At 41.3% G+C, this 21,725-nt stretch overlaps 3 protein-coding genes across 5 annotated transcripts; all 3 read right to left on the minus strand.

Annotated features, from left to right (window-relative positions):
• Window positions 1-2,826: 2,826 nt before the first annotated feature.
• si:ch211-13c6.2 (uncharacterized protein LOC100000125 homolog) lies at window positions 2,827-12,071 on the minus strand. 3 transcript variants are annotated; one of them, XM_062487178.1, is made up of 13 exons: window positions 11,904-12,071; window positions 11,600-11,668; window positions 10,262-10,286; window positions 6,649-6,735; window positions 6,382-6,530; window positions 6,165-6,284; window positions 6,034-6,079; window positions 4,693-5,899; window positions 4,509-4,560; window positions 4,332-4,421; window positions 3,922-4,023; window positions 3,520-3,796; window positions 2,827-3,427 (listed from the first exon to the last, which is right to left on the minus strand). In XM_062487178.1, the coding sequence occupies exons 1-13, from the start codon at window positions 11,961-11,963 to the stop codon at window positions 3,171-3,173; spliced, it is 2,541 nt and encodes an 846-aa protein (XP_062343162.1). In that variant the 5' UTR covers window positions 11,964-12,071; the 3' UTR covers window positions 2,827-3,170. The 3 variants fall into 3 exon arrangements, with proteins under 3 accessions (XP_062343162.1, XP_062343165.1, XP_062343163.1); XM_062487181.1 differs by lacking the exon at window positions 10,262-10,286 and having other exon boundaries at window positions 11,904-11,969; XM_062487179.1 differs by lacking the exons at window positions 10,262-10,286; window positions 11,600-11,668; window positions 11,904-12,071 and adding an exon at window positions 7,078-7,565.
• Window positions 12,072-12,174: 103 nt separating this feature from the next.
• On the minus strand, window positions 12,175-19,087 carry LOC134040986 (regulation of nuclear pre-mRNA domain-containing protein 1A-like). The gene is made up of 7 exons (XM_062487206.1): window positions 18,744-19,087; window positions 16,996-17,125; window positions 16,730-16,836; window positions 16,513-16,607; window positions 15,956-16,082; window positions 15,629-15,804; window positions 12,175-13,878 (listed from the first exon to the last, which is right to left on the minus strand). Exons 1-7 carry the CDS (start codon window positions 18,892-18,894, stop codon window positions 13,726-13,728), a joined length of 939 nt encoding a protein of 312 aa, XP_062343190.1. The 5' UTR covers window positions 18,895-19,087; the 3' UTR covers window positions 12,175-13,725.
• Window positions 19,088-19,816: 729 nt separating this feature from the next.
• On the minus strand, window positions 19,817-21,502 carry LOC134040989 (cation channel sperm-associated auxiliary subunit TMEM249-like). The gene is made up of 6 exons (XM_062487212.1): window positions 21,277-21,502; window positions 21,027-21,153; window positions 20,764-20,864; window positions 20,475-20,667; window positions 20,204-20,289; window positions 19,817-20,095 (listed from the first exon to the last, which is right to left on the minus strand). The coding sequence occupies exons 2-6, from the start codon at window positions 21,136-21,138 to the stop codon at window positions 19,961-19,963; spliced, it is 627 nt and encodes a 208-aa protein (XP_062343196.1). The 5' UTR covers window positions 21,139-21,153; window positions 21,277-21,502; the 3' UTR covers window positions 19,817-19,960.
• Window positions 21,503-21,725: the final 223 nt, after the last annotated feature.

Consider the following 21,725-nt stretch of genomic DNA (forward strand, 5'->3'; position numbering starts at 1 on the left):
AAAACCACGTCAGCAATGTCATACAATAACCTTCTTGTCAGCCTTGCAGGGTTCAATTGAGATGCATGTTTTATTTTCACATGAACCTTTACATAGAGACAGGCAAGGCATGCTGGTATGGGAGATACTGAATTGGACTTCACATTAACACAACCTAATGTCATGTGAGAGATTTCGGGAAAGCAGAAAGAGTTACTTTTAGCTGGCAGTCTATAGACAATAATGGAATGACCTGAAGCTTATCCATATTACAAAACATCCCAACTCTCCTAAGAAACTACTAACTCAAAAGCAAAAGAGAGACAGAGAGCAAAGCTGCTCCATCAATGAACAAACTGAAGGGGGATGGGGGGAGCCAGAAAGATGGAGAAGGACAGAGAGGAGAGTCTGTACGTGATGGGGGGTGGGGGGAGAGGAAGTGAGGAGGAGACGAGAGAAGCAAAATGTCCCTTTTCTATTCGCATGTGTGTAGCAAGGGGAGACATGAATTAAGTGGTACTGTAGAAGGCTGGTTAATAATTACAAACCAGTGCTGAACAAAGATAACTATTCCTTAAGCGGCTGCAGTGCCGTGTCACTACCTTAGTGCAGGCTACCCCCCCCCCCCCCCCCCCTCTCACACACACACACACAATGACACCTGGCAAGGTCACAGCAAAACAGACCTTCCCTTGACTTACGCTGTCCTGGTAGCAGCAGCAAGGATATGTTTGCTCTCACTTGGGCTGTTTAGAGATAAACATTAAACATGCAGAACAACAGGGCGATTCGTTATATGAACACACAGCTTGAGGGATCCCTTGGGGAAGGGCAGGCCAAGTGTTGCGTGCACAAGGCAAAACTTACCCACAGAACACACGCACGAATACAACCTAGGATAATTGACTAAGATAAAGACTGGCATTCAGGTAAGCTACATAGTAACTGAAAACAAATTCCCAACATCCAGACAGTCACAAGAGCTCCAACATGAACCAAGATAAAGTTGTCAAGCTGACAGTTGCCAGATGGTACATAATTGGGGCAATGATAAACATAAGGAACTGTTCTTCAGCTCTGAGGATTTGAGATGAAGATACAGTATAATGATTAAATACTCATTTAGCTTACGTTGCGATCTACAGATAAGACAAAAATTCACAGAACTTTACCAAAGGTGAAAACTGAGAAATTAGACACCACCCACATATTATTTGGCTATCAACGGAAAATAACTGATCTCCTCCAACTAGCACATAGCCATAGGCCTCAAGAGGAGAATACTAATCAAATGACATTTAAAGTCACTGATGCCAGACATCTAGTCTAGGTCGCTCAAGTTTGAGGACTTCTTCTCTGCTCTTGTGAGATGTAACAACTATAGGCCTTTCCTTATGCGTGTGTATACATTATACAGATAAATATACAGATATAGTTAGGCTACTTGAACGCAGCCTTTATAAAGTTAAGTGTACATAGCATTATTTGTTGCAGAAGGATATGGTTAGGGTCAAACGATACAAGGGAAGGGCAACGTTGTTAGTAAGCTAGCTGTGTTAGGTACGCAGAAATGTTTGTGGGATGGAATAGTTCCCGGTATGAGTAGATGTAAAAATACAGTCAATGGGAAATAATTGGCTGTCATCACTCGGACTATGAGGTAGCAGCGCTACTAGGTTGTTTAGCCAGCTTGCTAGATCTTCTCATGCCAGTGTGTAAAGCTAGGCTAGATAGCTAACGACTTTAGATAACGTCCATGAAGTAATAACTAGACTCAAACACCTTAGAGGTCTTGTTCCCGTTTCCGAACTAGACAAGCTATCTAGCTAGATGGCTACTCTAGATAGTTATTCTTCCTAGCAAGCGGGAAAGTAGCAAGGTAGCTAGTAACGGCTAACATTACTGAAATGCCTGTAGAAACCAGGTCATGGGGGAGAAGTGACATTGACGGTCATATTAACACTAACGTTGAGACCCGTTACCGGTAATTCGCCTCTGAACAACGAGCAATGCTTATCAAAATAAAGTTTGCAAAGCTGGGTTGAGGCAGTCTAACCAATAAAGACAACGTTTGGATCTGTCCTTCAGACCAATCAAACCTCGGACTAGATTCCACCAATCAAGGTTTCTAAGGGCCAAGTTCGTTCTGAAACTGACGCCATTCGGGATCTAATGGAAATCGCCAGTCATAAGGAACGCTCGTATGTAAAGGAGCCAACATGGTGGACGCAGTACGCCAGTTTCTTGACCCTCTCTGTTCCTTTCAGCGAGCCACCAATAAGCGCCTCAGAGTGCGAGAATGGAAATGGCGCCTATGTTCATCTTCCAAAACAATTGTCTATTGGTCAGGAAGATCCATCGCAGCACGCGAAGAAATAACCCGTATTAAAAGTGTCAATGTATGCATTCTCATACGGACATTGCCCACATATATATTTTAATTTTGTACTCACTTTGTTTTACGGGTTCGAAGTGAAGTCCGGCTAGGCGTATTATTTATTTTATTTCGTTAGCAACGGGAAACAAGATGGCAGCCACGTACTTCTGCTCGAACCGGAAACAGTGTGACGTTGTGCATACGCTGACGTCTCCTTTTCACAATTTAGCCTACAGCTGAGCAGTGACCTGAAACTTGCCTTCAGCTATTAAATTCATTCAGGACATGTCAGACTGATTACATTATCTACAATAATGCTAATGTACATCTACCAGGTTAGAACTATACTAAACTCATGTCCCTATATAAAAGGGATATAACTATAAGTAGATTATTCAGATATTGATTTTTTTTTTGTCTCTTGAGAAAAAAGAAACCATGAATTATGCTGCTATAACACAAAACTCAAGAGTAGTAAACACTTGTTTTAATATCAACTGCTGGTATACAAAACAAAACCCAGCCCAAACCAGTGAAGTAACCATGAATTATGCTGCTATAACACAAAACTCAAGAGTAGTAAACACTTGTTTTCATATCAACTGCTGGTATACAAAACAAAACCCAGCCCAAACCAGAACTCATTTCAGTCCAAGATTTCCATTAACCTACTACTGTCTAACCTGTGTTTGTCACATTATATTTAAACTTTTCTAAAATAATTCCATTGACGTGAGACTTTTTGTGTCAAAGAAAATAATTGATTAAAAGGGGTTTACAATGCAGAAAGAAAATACAAATGAAGTTTTAACAATTATGATTTCCGTGCAACTAGTTCTAAGAGGGTGGAGGTGATTTTGTCAAGGCTGGTGGGGAGGTGTGGGGCAGAGGGCATCCCGTAGCCACGCTCCCTGTGTGCATGGTCTGTATGTGCCAGGTGGTCATAGAGGGCTTCTGGAGCAGTTGGATAGTCATTTTGGTACACATGGTCTTCCGGTCTCTCATGATAAACCATTGATTTTTCAGGTTGAGCACTGGATGTTGGATACTGTTCAACCTGCCCAAACACATCTGAAGGAGGCAATGTAGTTGTGGTACAATTAGTGTTAAATCGACATGACATAGGACCAAGATATACCCAGAAGTTAGTGCGTTTTCTTTACCTTCGTAACGGCTTCTGCTTGTATTTCTGGATTCAGGACGGGTGGTGTGACCGTGTTTCTCCATGTGCCCCTCCTCCTCCCTGCCCCTGCCCCTGTAGGAACCCTGGGGAGCTTCTGTGAAATACAATTCGTTTGTTCGTCTGGGCTGGACCGTATATTTTCTCTCCTCTGGCATTTCTCTCAAGGTTCTCTCATAGTGGTCTCTAGTAGATTCCACCTGGGGATTGCTCTTGTGGTTATAGTCTTTGGAGATCGTTCCTGGCTTTTGACTTTCTTGCTATAAGGGGAGACGGGGAGAGACATGTATATTTATATAAACCATATGACATCAGCACCAATCAACTGGCATGCCGTAAATAGTTTGCGTGTTGTACACGCTGAATAAAACAATTAACAACCTACCGCAGTCTTCTCTGATTTTTTGGCTTGAAATTCTTTCAGAAGGCTGCAGAGTTTTTCCTTCAGGAAGTTGGCCTCTTCCACATTCTCAATTTCTATGTTGTTCTGAGAGAAAACAATGACATCAAAGTGAGATGAAATCAAAAGCAATGATTCTTTCACACCATTAATATGCACAATACATAGGCTTTAATTCCCCACAAGTAGACAGTGATATATTTTAAACAAAATGAAAGAAAACACAACACTAAATTCATATTTAGCATGGACACAATGTACGTGCTGAATTGTCATTTTATATATCAAATACATAGATTCAATACATTTTGTCATGAGTGTCACACCCATATAATGTTGTATAGTTCACTTCTGTACTTTTATACATTTGATCATAATTCTTAATTGGAGCTTACCAATACATCCATAACATTTCCGGCCTCTGAAGACGAATCTGACATGGGTTTGGAGCTTGATTCTGTGTAGTTTCCTCCCTGATAGACACCCTACATGAAGTGAATCAAATTATGATCATGATCAAGTTATTTCTATCTTGGCTTTAACTTAATTACCAATAAAGATGTAAGACCTACCGGTGGCCTGGCTGGGAGGTCTGTTCTTGGTCCTCTATGCCCATCAACCTGTCTGGAGTAAGGAAAAAAACATAATACATTCTATTTTTTACTATTCAGAAGAAGCCATTTAAATGGAAAAGCTGTTAATTTTTTAAAGAAATGTAGTGCAACATGTATATTGATATGTTTTGCCTGGGCTTACATTCTCTTCACCAAGTCAATCTCCTCATCAGTGGCATCAGTAAACCGGCTTTTCCTCTTTCTCTTCCCGGCGCTCTTGTCGTCCATGGCGCCGGCCAGAAAGCGCCTGAAAGGTTCTGGAATGTCTGATCTTACTCTGCCACCCTCTGGTGGTCTCTGAGGAAAGCCTCTCATTCCAGGATCTCCACGCTCAAACACGTCTTGGTGCTGACTCCTTTCTTCTTGATGCTGGCCCCTCCCTTTCTGGCGAAACGCTTTAACAAGCTCAAATAAATGGTCTTGGCTGTATGAACTGGAATCCTCCAGTTGTTTAGGATACCTCAGGTCATTGTCATCTGGGGCACTCTGTGCCTGTCGGTCCACTGCTCTGGTGAACCTATCTCCACTTGGATCTCTTTCTTGAGACAGCCTGTGTGGGTCAGCTACTGGATAGGCTAACCCATGAAGGTCTTCTTCATGATAGGCCCTGCGATGTGCCTCTTCTTCCATGTAGTTTCCTCTACGGGTATCCTCAGTGTAAGATTCCTCGGGTGCCCTTCGTCCAGTAGCCACTTCCTCATGAAATCTTCTGCCATGGAGGTCTTCATAGCGACTGCCCTCAGCAGGATGATGAGCTTCTCCAAGATGGGCTGGCCCCCGAGAATCATCGCCAGGCTGGCCCCTCCCACGCGGTTCACGAGGGTCACGGAAGGACCCGTCTTGAAAATCTTCAACAGAACGTGCAGCTCCACGTCGTTGAACCTCTTGCGAGTAAAACTGTTTCAGAGGATCGTTTTCCTGGTACGGTCTCCTGCGAAGAACTTCCTCAGGATGGGCATCGTTGGGATATGCCTGCCTTGGGGGGAAGTCCTCTGGGTGTCCATGCATTTTGGCAACTTCCTCTGGGTAGCCACGTCTTTGCATTTCATCAAAATACCCTCTTCTTTGAGGATGCTCTTCGAAAAACTCCTGTCTATGAAAGTCTTCTTCTGGGTAATCTGCTGTTCGCACCCGCTCCTCCATATAGTCACGACTTTGGGGGTCCATCCGGAAATGGACCTCATCTCTCTCTGCACCATAAGCATCTTCATCATGGAAGAGTGGAGGATAAGGACGATTTCCAGAGAAACTTTCTTGATGGTGATCTCTTCTGTCTGCTGGGTAAGCTAGGAATCCTGGTTTACCGATACCCTGAGGCCAATTTTGGTTTCCTCTTTGCTTCTCTGGAGCTGGAAGGTAGTTAATCAGTTTTGGGCCTCATTATGACAGTGTATATTTATGAATTCCTTCCTAGATTATATTTTTTACTGCCATACAAATGGGGCACAATGTCTGTATATGTTAAGTAGAAAAAATGCCTTACCTTTTGATAAGTTTGATTTACCCACAATTCTGTTCTTTCTCAATGGCTGTAACACATAAAAAAAATAGAATCAGTCTTGCTTAGTGATTTATGGTGACTCTTCAGACCTGGTTAATTTATCATGAACCCACTTTTGGAGATCCTTGTCCATCCTGTCTCTCCACCACCTGTGCCTTGGCCCGTACAACCTTTCCAGGCTGGGCCAATATACTCTTACTGTCCCAGGTCACCAAGTCTTTCCGTTTCACCTCCTATAGATGGGGAGAATAAATCAGTATCCAGCCACCTATCCTCTGGTCAGTAATTCAGTAGGACAGAAATGCATCCTGAAACCCAATGCTTTCTCACCAGATACTTCTGACGATGTCTGCGCCCAACAACATGATTGGCCATATTTGGCATGTTGCCCTTTACATCACAGAGCTTACAAATGTACCTGGGTCCAGGCTGGGGGTCAGCAGAGTCAAAACCACCCACCTCATCCAGATGAGTCAACCCTAAGGGGAGAAAAGAAGGTACAAAGGATAGAGATGGGAGAGTAGGTTAAGTGGACAATTTGAAAAGAATCAAAGGACAAACTAATTATGTATTTTGTTGAGAAGCAGAGATATTCACCAATGATGGGCTCATCCAGATTTAAGAATTGAAAGTATTCTTTAATGTCTTTAAAATCCGGTACTTCTTGATCTCTGAAGACTTGGCCTGTTGTACAACAAAGTTGATTAAATAGTTCAATAATGATGAGTTAAATTATGAGATTACAAATCACAAACATTCATAACCAAAAAAAAGAATTGATAATGAAATAAATAACATTGGTGACATATATCTAGATCATAGTGTTTTTGTTTAAAATTCTTGACAGCGATTTGATATTTCTAGGAAAGAGAGCTGGTTGCTGGATGCTATCGATAGGCAGAGGTGTTTACTACTTAAGTAGAAATTTGGGGTATCTATACTTTACTGAAGTAATTGTTTTTCAGCCGACTTTCTACTTCTACTCCGTACATTTTCACGCAATTATCTGTACTTTATACTCCTTACTTTTTAAAAATAGCCTCGGAACTCCAATTTCAGTTCGGCTCGTCATTTTTTCCAAAAAGAAAAACACAAAAAAAAAAAACTATCCAGATAAATCGCGCCATCCGGATAGAGTGAATTTGATTGTGTTTGGATGAGAAGTATAAACATATACCATTCCGACACCCTATTGGTTTGTACGCGATCCATCGCACCTGCACATGACACAAACACGTCACACTCCAGCAAGGAAAGAGCAGACGTAGTAGCATAATACGAAGATGTCCGTGGCAGAGACTCAAGAGAACTCGAGCGAAATGTTCCAACCAAGCACCAGCGAGGAGGTTGGTAGCCAGGAAGACCAGCTAACCCTTCTACATCCATGGAACAATTTTTCGAAATGGTTGGATGCAAAAACAACTTTCAAATGCACCCAAGTACCACGAGCTATTCAAAAACTCGCCGTCTAATTTGAATAAAGGCTTTTGATAACATGCCTCTGAAGTTTGACTTTTTGCACCATTATAATACTTATAGGCAACTAGTCATATCTTCCGCTCCATGAAACACATGTTTATGCTTTGTTGTTTATTTTACTTTTATACTGTCGTTTTGAAACCAGTACTTTTACTTGAGTAAAAAGCTTGAGTTGATACTTCAACTTCTATAGAAGTCTTTTTAAACCCTAGTATCTATACTTCTACTTGAGTAATGAATGTTAATACTTTTGACACCTCTGTCGATAGGATAAGACCATACAAGTGAGATCTTTCTCAGTGGCTGTGAGTTATGTAGTATAAAACATTTAACTGTTTGCAAGATTTTCTATTCATTTTAAAAGGATAACATGAATACACATCTCAAATGATGGCTTGATCATATACAAGTATTTTTTTTTTTGTAATGTAGGTTTATACTTGAATAATATTTAGTGAATAACAACAATATAATAATTGCTGACCAATGTGTTACACAGTGTAAAGTATCTGCATTACTATGCACCTAAAATGGCATGGCACAATGTTGCAACATTGAGTTACATGTTACCATTAAGACAAAAAACGTTTGGTTGTCTTTGACTCTTCAGTTTGTGATATAGCAGGAGAAGTGATGGTTGTAATTACTGTCCAAAGTTCCAGTTTCCCCAGTATATGACTGAACTACATACAAAAAAATCTGCATTCCTAAAATGAAAGTTGCAACAACATCCGAGAGAGGTTGTTGCCCATGCATTTAGAAACAAAATCAAGAGGACAGATTGGTTGACAGTCCTCATTCCAGAACACACATCTTCTTGTTACAATTGGAGAACAGAATAGCAATAATGTAATGCAATATCATGTAATCAGATGTTGGAAAACGTTTGATGTTTAACATTCATCCTGTAGTACAAGTGTGCCACGTTCGCAAGTTCATGAACTTTGGAAGATAGGGGTTTGGGCTAAGTGGGTAGATTCTGCCATTCGAGCATTTTGCATTACAAATGCACTGAATTGAAAGTCCTTACTTCTTTAAGGAAGGGCAGTCAAACATCTTCATTTCCTCATTCATCCTCTCTGACTGTGCCGAGGAAACATTCAAATGTGAAACTACTATATACTTACTTCCACCTTCATGAGTTCATGTACACTTCTGATTGGTCATATCAGTACATTGGGTCTGATTAACATTGATATCAATGTTATTATTGGTGTTTGCACATTTTGGTGTGAAAACAAAAGTATGTGGACTAAGTAAGAAAATGAGTATCCTCTTGAAATCCACTCGTCAGTCTCCTTGTTTGGGGCAAGTTGGCATATGGTGTGAAAAATCCTCAGGAAGGTCCCTTGGTGCTATACTTTAAACAGTACAGGCAATATATGCAAAAAACATAAACTTGGTGGTAGTCTACACGAGACAGAACCACGTTTCTCAGCTTCCTGGTTTGGGGTCTTGGACACTGCTACCCAAGTCTCCTTGCCCTCAGCGGAGAATAAAGCATTCAAAGCATTCGCCTTTCCACCGTTTTCGTTGGTTTGAAGTTTTTGCATGTCAAGCAGCATGGCCGCACAAATGATGTCCATTGAACCTCCATTTAACCAGTGATAAACAAATGTTACCTGGTGGTAGTTTAACTTGAGTATTAGTTACATACAGCCATCTACTGCATGAGAATGTCAAGGGTGTTACGTCACCATACATTTTAGCCAGTGTGTTTGTATGGTGTCATTGTGCTGGTTTTGTCCCGCCCTCTCTCTCACTCAGGTGTTCCTGTTTCTCGTCTGGTTGGTCCATCAGTCTGTCACTCATCATTTGCCTGCTCTCAATTTCTTAAGCCTAACTCAGTCGTTTCCCGTCAAGGACAGATGCAAGGACAAAAAGAAAAGAGAGGCTTTGTATTTGGGTGCCTGTGCAAAAAATCTTCAGTTTTCAGCAACGTTTAAAATAGTGTGTTAACTTTAGTTACAATTACCATTGTTTAAGTCGTCCTAAGTCGTCCTCTGTTTATGAGTATTGGGAAAAGGGGTGGTGGTGTCTATAGGCAAGACATTTACATGTAGACATTTAGCGGACGCTCTAATCCCGAGCGACTTACAGTAAGTACAGGGACATTCTCCCCGAGGCAAATAGGGTAAAGTGCCTTGCCCAAGGACACAACGTCATTTTGCACGGCCGGGAATCGAACCGGCAACCTTCTGATTAATAACCCGACTCCCTAACTGCTCAGCCATCTGACCCCCTTGGGTTTACACTGAGTCTACACATAGGTAACCAATCATCTTCTTACAATAAGTAAGCATTGGGCAGTACAGTTCCCTGTACTTATCGGATGGACTTGAGCGGCCTAGATTAGTTACCATGCGTTTTGAAATAGTTTCATTTCATTTGGTACCATTCAGCCCCTTTTCCGACACATTGTAAAAATGATCATCACTGGTCTTTCACCCCAAGTGTCCTAAGGTCACATTGCCTAAACACCCCATCACAAAGTGAGTGTGTGGGGTTATATGTCCCTATCCACCCTGGGTATAACATCTGTGGGGGAATTTGTAACAAAGGGTGCTGCCCTAAATTGCAATCTTTTATTGGCACGCAGAAACAAGTTTGTTGAGTGCCATACCACGATAGATTTTTGACTTTCTGGACAAAAAGACACTTAGGCCTAAGTTATATCAGACATTAGGAACGCACCTACCAGACTTAGTGAGAGAAGATGAATGTTACTTACCCAAAGCAACCAAGGAGTCCTCTCTCTGTCAGAAGTGAAGGAAGACGCAACCAAGAAAAACATGCACAGTTAAGACAATCAGCACTAAAGGAACTGGCCACAGGTTAGTGTGACCAGCCCCAGTGCTACAAACAGAGATAGGGTTATTGCACACACGACATAACATTTGTATTAAAGGCTAATGATAAGCAATAACCACAGCTCATCTGAGGTGCAGCAAAGGCAAATTTGGGAAAGCATCACCTCTCTTTTACACAATCATTCAATATACTGTGTGTATAAAGAAATAAGTGCATTCGATCATTTGTTGGACTTGTTTCCATAGTCTTGTCTATGGAAACCAGTGAAGAAAGAATCTCCAGGCTGCATCCATATGGAATCAATCGCTGATACTGATATAGAATTTTTGTGAAATTCCATCAATGGTTTCCAATAGAAAGGAAAAAACACGCATACTCAATTGTCCAATGTCAAACTGAAACCATTTGGTGTATCCCTGAAGCGCAAACATTGTTCAAAGAAGAAGAAGATGGTGCAGTGGAGAAAGGTGAAACCAGACCCTCTTCAAGAACTGTACCAAAATGAAGTGAAAGAAATCTTCATCCTCATTTGTCCTGATGTGTGAACAAGGTTGCTTCTCCTCAGAAAGCAGACATGTCCAAGTAGTGGGGTAGATTTATATCATTTGATATTCATACCAGTATGGTCCCATCACTGACATCAAGCGTGAGTCAGTCGGTCTTCAAGGTTGAAAAATATATGTTATGTTACAGTTAGTTGAGGGGAAATTATTACAATGGATCAGGTAAGCAGGTACAGATATCGTCATATGAGCAACAAGGAGAAGGCTCATTCTTCCAGCCTCTAAGGCACCAGGAAAAAGTCCAGTTGCTTTCAAGTTGCCTGAATACTACTAACCAGAATAAAAGAATAATTCAGCAGTGTGGATTCACACCAAAAAATAAGCAAAGTGGATACAAACATGCAGTTTACATCCAACTGAATCAAGAGATGGACACAGATGGGGGGCGGTAGGTCCACGTGAAAGTCTTGATTGTTGGTCTACTTGTCAGAACATGAGCTAAAGCTAGAGACTGTAAGAAGGACACAATGCATCAATAAAAGAAATGCTAAAGAACAAAAACGGATTTTCTTATTTATTTTTGCTATATTACGTGGAAATGGAATTAACTGCCTGGAAAAACAGCAGGACGTGGAAGACACGGACGCAGTCGGACTCTGGTGCGGTGGGAGCGGAAACATTATGTCAAGCGCACAAATGTGGTTATATGACCTACCCTGTTTTAGGATTTACAAATGCTATTCAGTGAGACATACCTTTATGTGCTGAATTGTTGTCAGGTGTATTTTGTAGAGGGTATCGCCTCTTATGGATTTGTTGCAAATCTGTAAAAAAACAAAAAAAAGTGAGGGCCATGGGATTTTTTTTATGGAAAATTACGTACGCAATTACTGAGTTACTGTGTAGCTAGTTTGGAATAATGGCTACCTATCCAGAGCCACACTATGGCCCATAGAGAAATTTAGATTTATTTCTCTCTATGACTCTGTACCTAGCTAGTCAGTTTGCGAATGTACCATTAGCTAGCTGGAAGTCATAGCGAAAACATGAAATACTTACTCCACAATCAATAAACTCCACGGCCACTGAGTCCTCGTATGTGGTTTCTAAACAGTCCATTTTTATTACTAAGTAATTTGTGTTAACTGAGTCAAAAAAACATTGGCTTCAAATTTCACAATTTCTTTCGTGCTAAATGTAGTTCCTGTGCGTACCACCCTCTTCTGCCACACGTTTTTCCCTCGGAAATATCCTCTATCCTCTCTACTGGACGGGAGTTGATACTGCAACACTTGTCAGCTTGCCAAAAGACCTCACTCACAGACACATAATCATATATTCTGCTGTTTATTTGGTTCTGACAACAAATTACAAATCAGAGTTATTTACCAGTAGGTCTGGTTTTGTGAAGAGTAAAGCCCCTTTAACTTCCATAGCTGTCGTAGCGTGTTGAACAACATTTAGGTGAGGTTAAAACCAGGAAAAGGTCAATAGACGTTAAACAAGCACACAACACTGTTGTCTCCACTCATTCCAATATGGGAAAGCTTTAGCTGCAATGGAGATATCACATTTAGATGTGTCTGCAGTAAGGCTCCTGTAGGGTTTAGGAATGACAGCCCTTCCCCAATAAATCTATGTAGACAAACTAAATACTGTAAAACCAATTAGTGTTATTTACATGCAACTTTGCTTGAATATTATATACAATGGACAATAATCCTTCCTGAAAGAGATAACATAACCAAGTACATCTAAAAAAAAATTGTTTTCTTCAAACATCGCCAATTAGTATATTTACTTTTACACTTGATATCATTTCTATTTCTGGGTCTGGGTTTAATCCTTTTTAAGGCCATTAAATAAGTGGAACAATCCTTGTTCTCAGTGAAGCGCCCGACAGCATGATCTAAAACATAGTGAGCCATGTCAGCAGGATAGAATACAATTTACAGCAATTATAAAAGACAACTAAGTTCATGTGGATGACAAATATAATAAAAAATACTATAGCCAATCATACAGATGCGATATCCTACTGATCGAGTTATACTCTGGGATCACTGCATTATTAATCTGGTGTCAGACTGCAGCTAAATCCACTGTAAATACAAAAATAAGATTACAACAGTGTCATTCCTGACTGTTTGTAGGAAGTTGGGTGGAGAAGGGAAAGATGAGGAGATCTGCATTTGAAACAGAATGTTGATTCAACACATCAAAGGAAGAGCAGCAAACAGGAAGTGTGTACCATGAACGCATGTAATACGTTCTAAATCTAAAGCTGATTGTTAGCACACACAGAGAAAGAGAGGGATGAGGATGCAGTGAAATAACACTGTGCTACTAATACATGTTAAATGAACGCTAGGATGAGAACTGGTGTTTATTGTAAGGAATGGCCGAATGCACACAGAAAATGCAGTGAGAAATGCTCAAATATTGACTGATTATGATGAACCCTTGTGCTGCCTTCGGGTCACATGACCCAAAGGTTCATAACGAACCATTGTTGTGTTTACCCAATTTTACCCAATACAAAAACAAATAAAAATAATTTTCTTTTAACCTCCGCAATGTGGGGGGTCTGAGACAGCCCAATGGTTAAAAGAAAATGCTTCACTTTGTTTTTGTATGCGGTAAAGTTGTCGCAATACGACGGTGGGTCACAACGACTGATGGGTCAGAATGACCCGAAGATAACACAAGGGTTAAGCCCTCGAAGTGAAGGATAAGGAGATAGAATGTGTCAACAGCAAGTTTAACAACCCATGATAAAGGCTACATATAATCCACACGTGACCAGATAGGGCAAGACGTAAGTCGAATCAGGTAACTGGGCAGGGGCAGTTGATCAGGGGTGAGGGGGGCAGATAAGCAGTCAGTCTGAGGGGTTGTAGAGGTCGCCTGACGAGGGCAAGTGCAAATGTCCACCTGTCACGTTGGGGAGCAGGGAGAGGTCTGGGAGGTTGTTCAGACGGGAACGAAGACCCTTACGGACCTGCGTCACCCGCGCCAGTTTACGCTTGTACTCCTGGAACACACACAAAAAAACAAAAAACGTTTTAGGATGTGAGGCTCAAATGTACACATACAAAAACATCAACACCAACAAACAACTATTCTGAGCTGCACAACACTCCCAACTTGTGAGAAAAAAAACATTTTATTTTGTTTTTAATGTTTTGTTGAAATGTTTATTTCATGTTGAAGTATGTGTGAGTCTTTAAAAACAATATCAGCCCTGAGTGTCAGTTCTATTGATCAAATGTATAAAAACATACTATAACTTTGGCTTGCTTCTTTTTGGCTTCATAAACCCTCTTGATCACAGAAAACTGACAAGAAATCCAGTAGCTCTGACAGAACTTTACTGCACAGTTAAAGTGTATTGTTAATAATGAGCAAGGTCAAGTCTCAGCTGTGTAATCATTCAAACATGCAGTCTCATGTTATAAAGCCCAGTGTAAGTTTGGCCCTGTGCAATTACATGACTTTCTCATTAAAGTAACGATAAACAGGAATGGCACATATAGATCATGTAAAGGCTTTTATGTAACTTTCACAGCACAGATCTAATGTTAGTCAAGTGTTTACTATGGGGTGTAAAGGGTCTGGATTTCAGAAACTTTGGAACTTAACTATGGGCGTAACTTCATGTGTTTTCAGTCCATGTGCTTTAAATTCTCCATTTTCCATCCTATGTACATATTTTACATGAGCTCAAAATCAGAATCCAAGATCATAAACTCTTAGTTTAATGAGAAATGTATATATTTTAAACAACATTAGTTCTTCAATAACTATTTTCAAGAGCTCTTTCCACCTGTGTTCGAGCTTTAAATGTGGGATACACATGACCTGCATATATGTTGTGGGCGAGCAGTGTAAGCATTGTTAATACACTTTTACGGTTTTGTTTTTAAGTGAGGGATATTGATGGTGTATTTGATTCTATTTTAGGCTTACAACTTGCATGTTTAATGCAACTACAGTACTTTTTGAATCTTATGTGTACAACGTTATTTCTTCTTAGGTCTGCAATTTCTAGCAAGGACTTTATTATTATATATTACATAATAATGTGTGCCTATACCTATATCTTGGTCCCTTAGACAAAGGAAAGTTTGTAACAACTGTATTTTATAAATCTACACCTACTGCAAGTACATAAAATAACATTCCCCATAAAATGTACATTATCATGGAACCAGCAATAATAACAGATCAACCAGCAAATAACAGCACTCTCACAGACTCTGTTTGATTGTTTATTTCCTCTTTTTGATTTGTTGTTGTTTTTATTACAAGAGATGTCGTGGGTACATAGTCCAGAAGACTTAATCTTCGATTCCTGTGGGTAAAGACTAAAGAGCACACAGTTCATACATGTAATGTAAAGAGTAGCAGGTTCTCTTAATGAGAGACCAACAGCAGCTGAGTAGGATAGTTTTGCAAGCAATGAGATGAGGGTGAAAGCAATGTGGACATACTTACCATAACGAAACCTCTGAACAGAAGGAAACAGTGCAGGCTAAGAACAACTGTCGGAATGTTCATTTGCCCGAGAAATATGTGCACAAAGTTAAGACTTTAGCCATTGAAAGCAGACTAAAAAAGAATTACTTGCAAAACATAAAACATGGAGAAAAGACGAAACAGACAACCTAACAGGAAATGTATGACAGACGCAGACGAATAGCGGTAAACACACAGGACACATTCAGACACACGGGCACATTGAGGGATGTTTAGAAGATGAGAGGGTTTTTTTTTTTACGCACTTCTAGTTTCAGCTCGTTCTGGGCCAGACCGTCCCTCTGGCTGTGCAGGAACAGCGTCAGCGTGCGTGTCAGCTGCCGCCTGTCTTCAATCTCAGCTGCCAGGCGTCCGCTGTAATCAGCTAGCAGCATACAGGCCTCCTCCACCAGCCTGGACAGACGCTCCCCTGACTCCTTGTCTGACACACACACACAGAGAAAAAGAGAGAGAGACCACATGCTTAGGTGAGGCGAGTGTGTGGTTTCAGGTGCATGCGTTATAGTGTGTGCATGCGTACGGTATGTTTGTTTCTTAACAGCCGTGTGTGTGTGTGTGGGGAGTCCTCTTACCTGTGACCCTGTGTAACAGTGACGTGTCCTGCACCTCAGCAGGTAGGGCAGAGATGCGTTGACGCAGAGCTGAGTCACCAGATGCTGTGTTCTCCAGCTCCTGCAGGGCCCGGATTAAATCTACTGTCTGGAAAGGGGGAGGAGCCAGGACAAACAGGAAGGAGGAGAGGAGAGGAGAAAAGGGGATATGGAAAGGTGAGGGTGGGTGCCGGGAAGTATTATTTTTACTTTTTAAAGCAATGTATTCCACCAAGTACTGGATTGAACCATCATCAAGAAATCTCAAGTCAGCACAGTGTATTGACACCACACACTTCAGTATTAATGCTTATCACTTGGCCTAAAAGACACCCAAGCTAAATGAACCCTCTTCATGTTACAAAATCAGGCTCAACCAACCGAAATACCGTTGGATCTATGCACTTCCTCATCGTTGATTATCTTCTGTCCCTACTAACAGGCACAGCTTGTTCATCGCTTAGGATAAAAGAGTCTGCTAAACGAATCAAATATAAATGTCCTGCTCCCTTACAGAGGTGTTGTTGCGTAGTTAGTACCTGTGGGGGCTCGCCAGGGGAGCTCTGAGAGGCAAAGTCCTCACTGTCCAGTTTAATCTCCTCGTACGGCCTCTTCTTAGCCTTCTTCTCTCCCTCTGTGCAACACACAACAGCAAACAGAAGAAACTAAGAACGCTTCGACTTCATATCACGTCTCGGGTTCAAAGATGCGCGCGTCCAGCCGCGGACTAACAAGTCAGTTAGACGAGGTACTCACGCAGGACACTGGAGAGCTGGTCCAGCAGGTTGTTCTCATACACGGCCCTCTCCTGCCAGATAGACAGGACCCGGCCCAGCTGCTTCTTACACCCCTCCTCCCCATCCCTACAGCCAGCCACAGGACAGAGCAGCCACACACGCTTAGCATCAACAGGCTCATTAGGCTCCGGCAGACAAGGACAGAAGAGGAGCCTGTTAATATATGCCATTTGGGCAAATCTAAATCATCAACATCATCGAGTTCGGAAACTTCCTTCCCCTTACCTGGACACATGTTTGAAGGCGTCAACGATGACGGGGGCAAAGTCATGGGTGAATTCTGGTCCTTTCCTCTTGCTGTTCTGGATGACGTCATTGGCCAGGTAAATAAAAGTCAGCTTCCGCGACAACTTGGCTGCAAACAAAGAAAATGCTCATGTCAGAGATGGCATGAGACTGTCTCGTGCAACATGTTCTGCATCCAATATCAACACACAGTCCCTTCACCCCCTTAAAGACTTATGAATAATGGAGGAGAGCTGGGTGTAAACTGTACATTGCCATTCCGCGTGAACTTGTCTCTTCTACTTAAATCTCCACGAGCACATAGTGCTCAATTCTTAAAAGCGGTGTGGAACTGGGAAATAGAGCCTAACAAATGTCACAAATGCATCAAGAGGCGCCTGTCCTACATTAACTAACTAGGATGTTTTCAGCAATAAAATCAGGATAAGGTTTATTACACTAAACCACTCATCATTACTGCTGGGTCAATGTAGAATGACCTCCAGCATGTAGCTAAAAGCAGATGTTTTAGCCACAGTGTGCTTTGGTCTCACAACACACACACAGCAAGCCGTGACTCATCCTAGTTACACAGAATGTTCCTAGATAACCATTCAACCCCAGCCACCAGTCAGTCCTCCTTTCTCTCACAGGTCACTATGGTTACAAACAGTCCTAATGATACCAGGCTTGTATGAGTCCCACCAAGTCTTTTAAAAGGGTTAGGCCTTGTTGTGTCACTCCATAGAGATTTGATAGACACAAAACATACATTTCTACTTTATATATCCAACACATACACAACAAAAAGCACAGAACGTTTCACAAAATGAGACCACATGCACCAAGATTCCCAGTGCCCAGAAAAGACTCAGCTCCCAAAACACAAGGACCTCCTGGGACCCTAATTATGATAATGCACCCAGAGGAAAACATTGCCATCAAAATACAACTACCTGCCAACCAGAGACTATGTTGAGCCTCTCTAATTAACAGAAAACAGCACAGGTTTAGACTCTCAGAAAAGCTAATCGCTTTCCACACAAAAATAATCTTAAAATGGTCTTAAACACAGCTGCACAAGTGTTTTCAAATTTAAATTAAATGATCTTTACCAAACGTGACATGGCCATTACTAAGCTAAAAGGATATTCTATAGATACACCAGCTTCCTTAAATTGCTATCTACATAACATAGCCCTAACTGTCGCCTCGTGATAGTGCTGGCCAAGGTCATGATCAATGTATCGTAGTCACTAATATTAGCTACTATAGATTAATTATGTGGTGGCAACCCTGCGAAGCCATCTGTTTTTAACAAGCGATTAACATGGTAGCAAAAATAGCTTGCTAGCGAATCACAATAACCCTTACCACTGCTTGACCATATAGAGGCCAAGGTGATTGATAGCACAAAATGCACGCCATAATGCATACGTCTGAGGATAAAGAGATATATAAATATGCATTTAGCCTATTTTAAGAAAGGTGAGGTCTTAGACTTCAGCTCCATCTGTAGGACTAGGAGTTGAGGCCTACACCTGAATGTTTGCTGCCCAACAGGCTAGGCAGCAGTAGGCTATCTAGCTAGTAGTAGCACCAAGTTAGGGCTAATCATACGTGCTGCGATTCGTGGCTAACGTATGCTAACTAGCTTGTGTTCATAATTCCAAAGCAATTGCTAGCAGTTCATTATTTTTAACAGAAACACATCAATCATGAATTGGTCAACCATAGCTAGCTCTAACCTTTTTTCAGCTCGTTGAACCAAACGCTGACGATGGTCTTCGAGTGTTTTCTATGATGTATAAGCCACAAAGATAATGTTTGAACACTTTGCTGAGAGTTGCTAAGTTCCGATAGTTTCTTCTCTAAAGCAGCTTCAGAAAATGCCGACATATCGACGAGTTATGTATGAAGTAAGCGTGGAGACTGATCTCCCTGATGATATCTAGCTAGCAAAATACTGGATGATGTACTAGCTCTAGTTGTCTGGTTGGCTAGCTAGCTAGCTACCTAAACGTAGAGCTGCCTCAAGAAGTGCCTGCCCTCACAGTGCCAATTGAAGCTTGGTGGAGCCTGGCTGGAGGCTGTACCATGCGACAAGCTTCCGCAAGTGCCTGCTAGTGTTTATATTTGTAAATTTTGTAGGGGGGCGGGGATGAATAGTTAAGCACAAGTGACATTTTTAGTCTCAGGCACCTTGCATTCGATACAATATTTCTATATTAGGCTACTTATTGCAGTTGAAATAGTAACACATTTGGATTAGAGGGCCATGCTGACGACTGCTGTCATGACGTGCAACAACAAAGAGGCCCGTCAGGCGCCTATGGGATGAATATGCCAGGATTCAAAGGTCGTCAAATAATTCAAATCCGAATTTTTTTCTTTTGAAGAATGGACAGATGGAGTAGCCAGATTAACAAATATTGTTCATAAACCTGCATGTGATGTCGAGTCACATAGATAGGCCTATCAGTCGGCCATGTATATGGCAATATGGAACTTTGGAAAACACTGTCGATGAATCCACAAGACGCATTAAACAATTCACAAGTCGCCTTAATGTGACAGACAAATAAACGTATTTATGTAGAAAAATGAGTCCCTTGTTACTATGGAAAACCCTGTCGAGTCTTCCACGTCGGTATTGTTCCAATTAAGAGGTGAATTCGAAGTGCAGCAGTTAACTCCGCTTCTCTGAGTGCATGCGTGCTCCCGCGGGGATGCAAATCCTGGCCGGGATAAGTGCCTTGGCACGACACCGGAATGTTTTGATATCTATATTAAAGTAGGCTACAACGTTGTGACGTTTTTTTATTTGAATAAGCTCTACATCCACGTTTTCGTGGTAGGCTTGTCCTTGCACAATTATGCTTCATTAATTCTAAAGGAGAGGTCCAAACTTTGTCAAAAGGTGTTTTAGCACTTGCTAATCAGAATACAGTAGAGAGGGGTCTCCTTAGACCTTTGGTAATGTTTCAGAAAGTTTGACTTTAGGCCGGTGAACAACTATGTGGCGTTTGGAGATGTCTGCGTAGTCAAAGTAGTTAAGGTTCAGCTTGTTGGCTATCCTGCGTCCTTGGCACTCCAATAACTGTGAAAAGAAACATAGAAGTTGTTTTGTATCAAATATTCGTGTCATCGTATTGAAACAACTAGATTCAGAAATTTTAACAGAATGTGACGTTTGTCGCTAGGCTACTTCATATTTCTCTGAGAAGCCACTGAGCTCCCTTTCTTCAATCTTGTAACCATTCAGCATCAGCTTGAACATACGTCGACCTTGTCCTGAAATGAGTCAATGGCATGTGTCATGATCATAATCCCTAAAAAGGATGGAATTTCTTCTAGAAATCAACATAATTCAGATTGTCAAATAATTTAAATCCAAAGGGTTCAGGAACACCATTGGTAGGCCTAACTGTAGGGTGTCAAAATTGTTTGAGTGAGAGTTCAGAGGAATAGAAACTCGCCGCTCTTCTGTGAAATTAGCCGGATATAGATTTGATGCAGAGGGCCACTGTGGCGCAGGTGTTCGTGTATGTAGAAACGGTACTCCTTATTCATATGATCAATCACAAGGCGTCTGCGGAAGGCTCCAGAACTGAGTAGCCATAGAGAGAGGCACAAGCTGAACACAAGGAAACCTCCATACTTATTGTGGTCCTGAAACGAGAGCAGAAGGCCATTTCCAGGTTAAAGTAACTGCATGTGTTAAGTAACAAAACAGGTGAAACGTGTTTTTAATAATTTAGCCCTCACATCTAAATCAATGTTCAGGTACGTGGCAGTTCCAATGATGGAGGCGATCAGCAACAGGGAACCTTTCCAGATGTTCCCATGGAGATATTCAAGAACAAACACTACAAGACGATGTGTCAAAACAAAGCCAACAAATTAGGTCAATATGAAACTGAAGAAAGCACAAAACATATTAGGGCCTAGGCTATACCGAACTTGACTACCATCACATGTAGAAATACAAACATCAGATGTGAGATTAGTCCAAGTGGGTGATGTCTTACAGTTTTCCTCCTCCTTGAATGGATATCTGGGGTTCTCCTTAATCCTGTCCGTGACAACTTGCTCATTATCGATGAACTGATGGTCCCATGTACTAAATATCCCTGTAGGCATGGCGCTGAAAGAATACTGAAAATATCACTTGTTTCTATTTAGCTTGATGGAGGCCAAAACAACAGTCCACAGCTGTGATGGTTAAGAGTTTAACACATGAATGATCCAATTTACGGGCTGCTACATGGCTGCTCTTACTTTGGTAGAAGTCAAACTGAAATGTACATGTACATGATTGTCAAGGTAACAAGATCATTCTTGTTCCCTGAAAACGTTCCAGATGAAATTGATTCTCTACATGGGAGCGATGCAATATCAATTAGTCTTCAGTAAAATTAGAAGATAATTAAAAATGTTATGGGATTGTTATTGGGGAAGTGGGGAGTTCGACACTATTGTATGGATCGGTATCCGTGAGTGTGTTGGTTCGTCACACTGTATTGTTAGCTCTGTGCCGCTAGGGGGCGTAATGGCTCTGACAATTTACCGTTGCACGGTGAGGATCCTTAGCTGCAAAATGAAGATGACTCAAAAAGAATGCCATTGATTTTTCAATCAGCAATCCACTGCCAGTACCTCAAGTGTATTTGACCAATTTCACTTTGAGCGATGAAAAATGACTGGAGGACATTTTGTATGTATTAGGC

Source organism: Osmerus eperlanus, chromosome 20, assembly GCF_963692335.1.
Source record: "Osmerus eperlanus chromosome 20, fOsmEpe2.1, whole genome shotgun sequence".
NCBI classification, from domain to species: Eukaryota; Metazoa; Chordata; class Actinopteri; order Osmeriformes; family Osmeridae; genus Osmerus; species Osmerus eperlanus.

Coding starts and splice junctions, on each gene's coding strand:
- LOC134040986 (XM_062487206.1), bottom strand. CDS start 18,894: ATGTCGGCATTTTCTGAAGCTGCTTTAGAGAAGAAACTATCGGAACTT. Junction 17,126..18,743: donor GTTCAACGAGCTGAAAAAAG/GTTAGAGCTAGC, acceptor CTTTGTTTGCAG/CCAAGTTGTCGCGGAAGCTG. Junction 16,083..16,512: donor CCCCTGGCGAGCCCCCACAG/GTACTAACTACG, acceptor CCCCCTTTCCAG/ACAGTAGATTTAATCCGGGC.
- LOC134040989 (XM_062487212.1), bottom strand. CDS start 21,138: ATGCCTACAGGGATATTTAGTACATGGGACCATCAGTTCATCGATAAT. Junction 20,668..20,763: donor ACCTGAACATTGATTTAGAT/GTGAGGGCTAAA, acceptor CTCTCGTTTCAG/GACCACAATAAGTATGGAGG. Junction 20,290..20,474: donor GCTAATTTCACAGAAGAGCG/GCGAGTTTCTAT, acceptor GACTCATTTCAG/GACAAGGTCGACGTATGTTC.
- si:ch211-13c6.2 (XM_062487178.1), bottom strand. CDS start 11,963: ATGGACTGTTTAGAAACCACATACGAGGACTCAGTGGCCGTGGAGTTT. Junction 6,285..6,381: donor GACATCGTCAGAAGTATCTG/GTGAGAAAGCAT, acceptor CCCCATCTATAG/GAGGTGAAACGGAAAGACTT. Junction 3,428..3,519: donor AAGCAGAAGCCGTTACGAAG/GTAAAGAAAACG, acceptor TGCCTCCTTCAG/ATGTGTTTGGGCAGGTTGAA.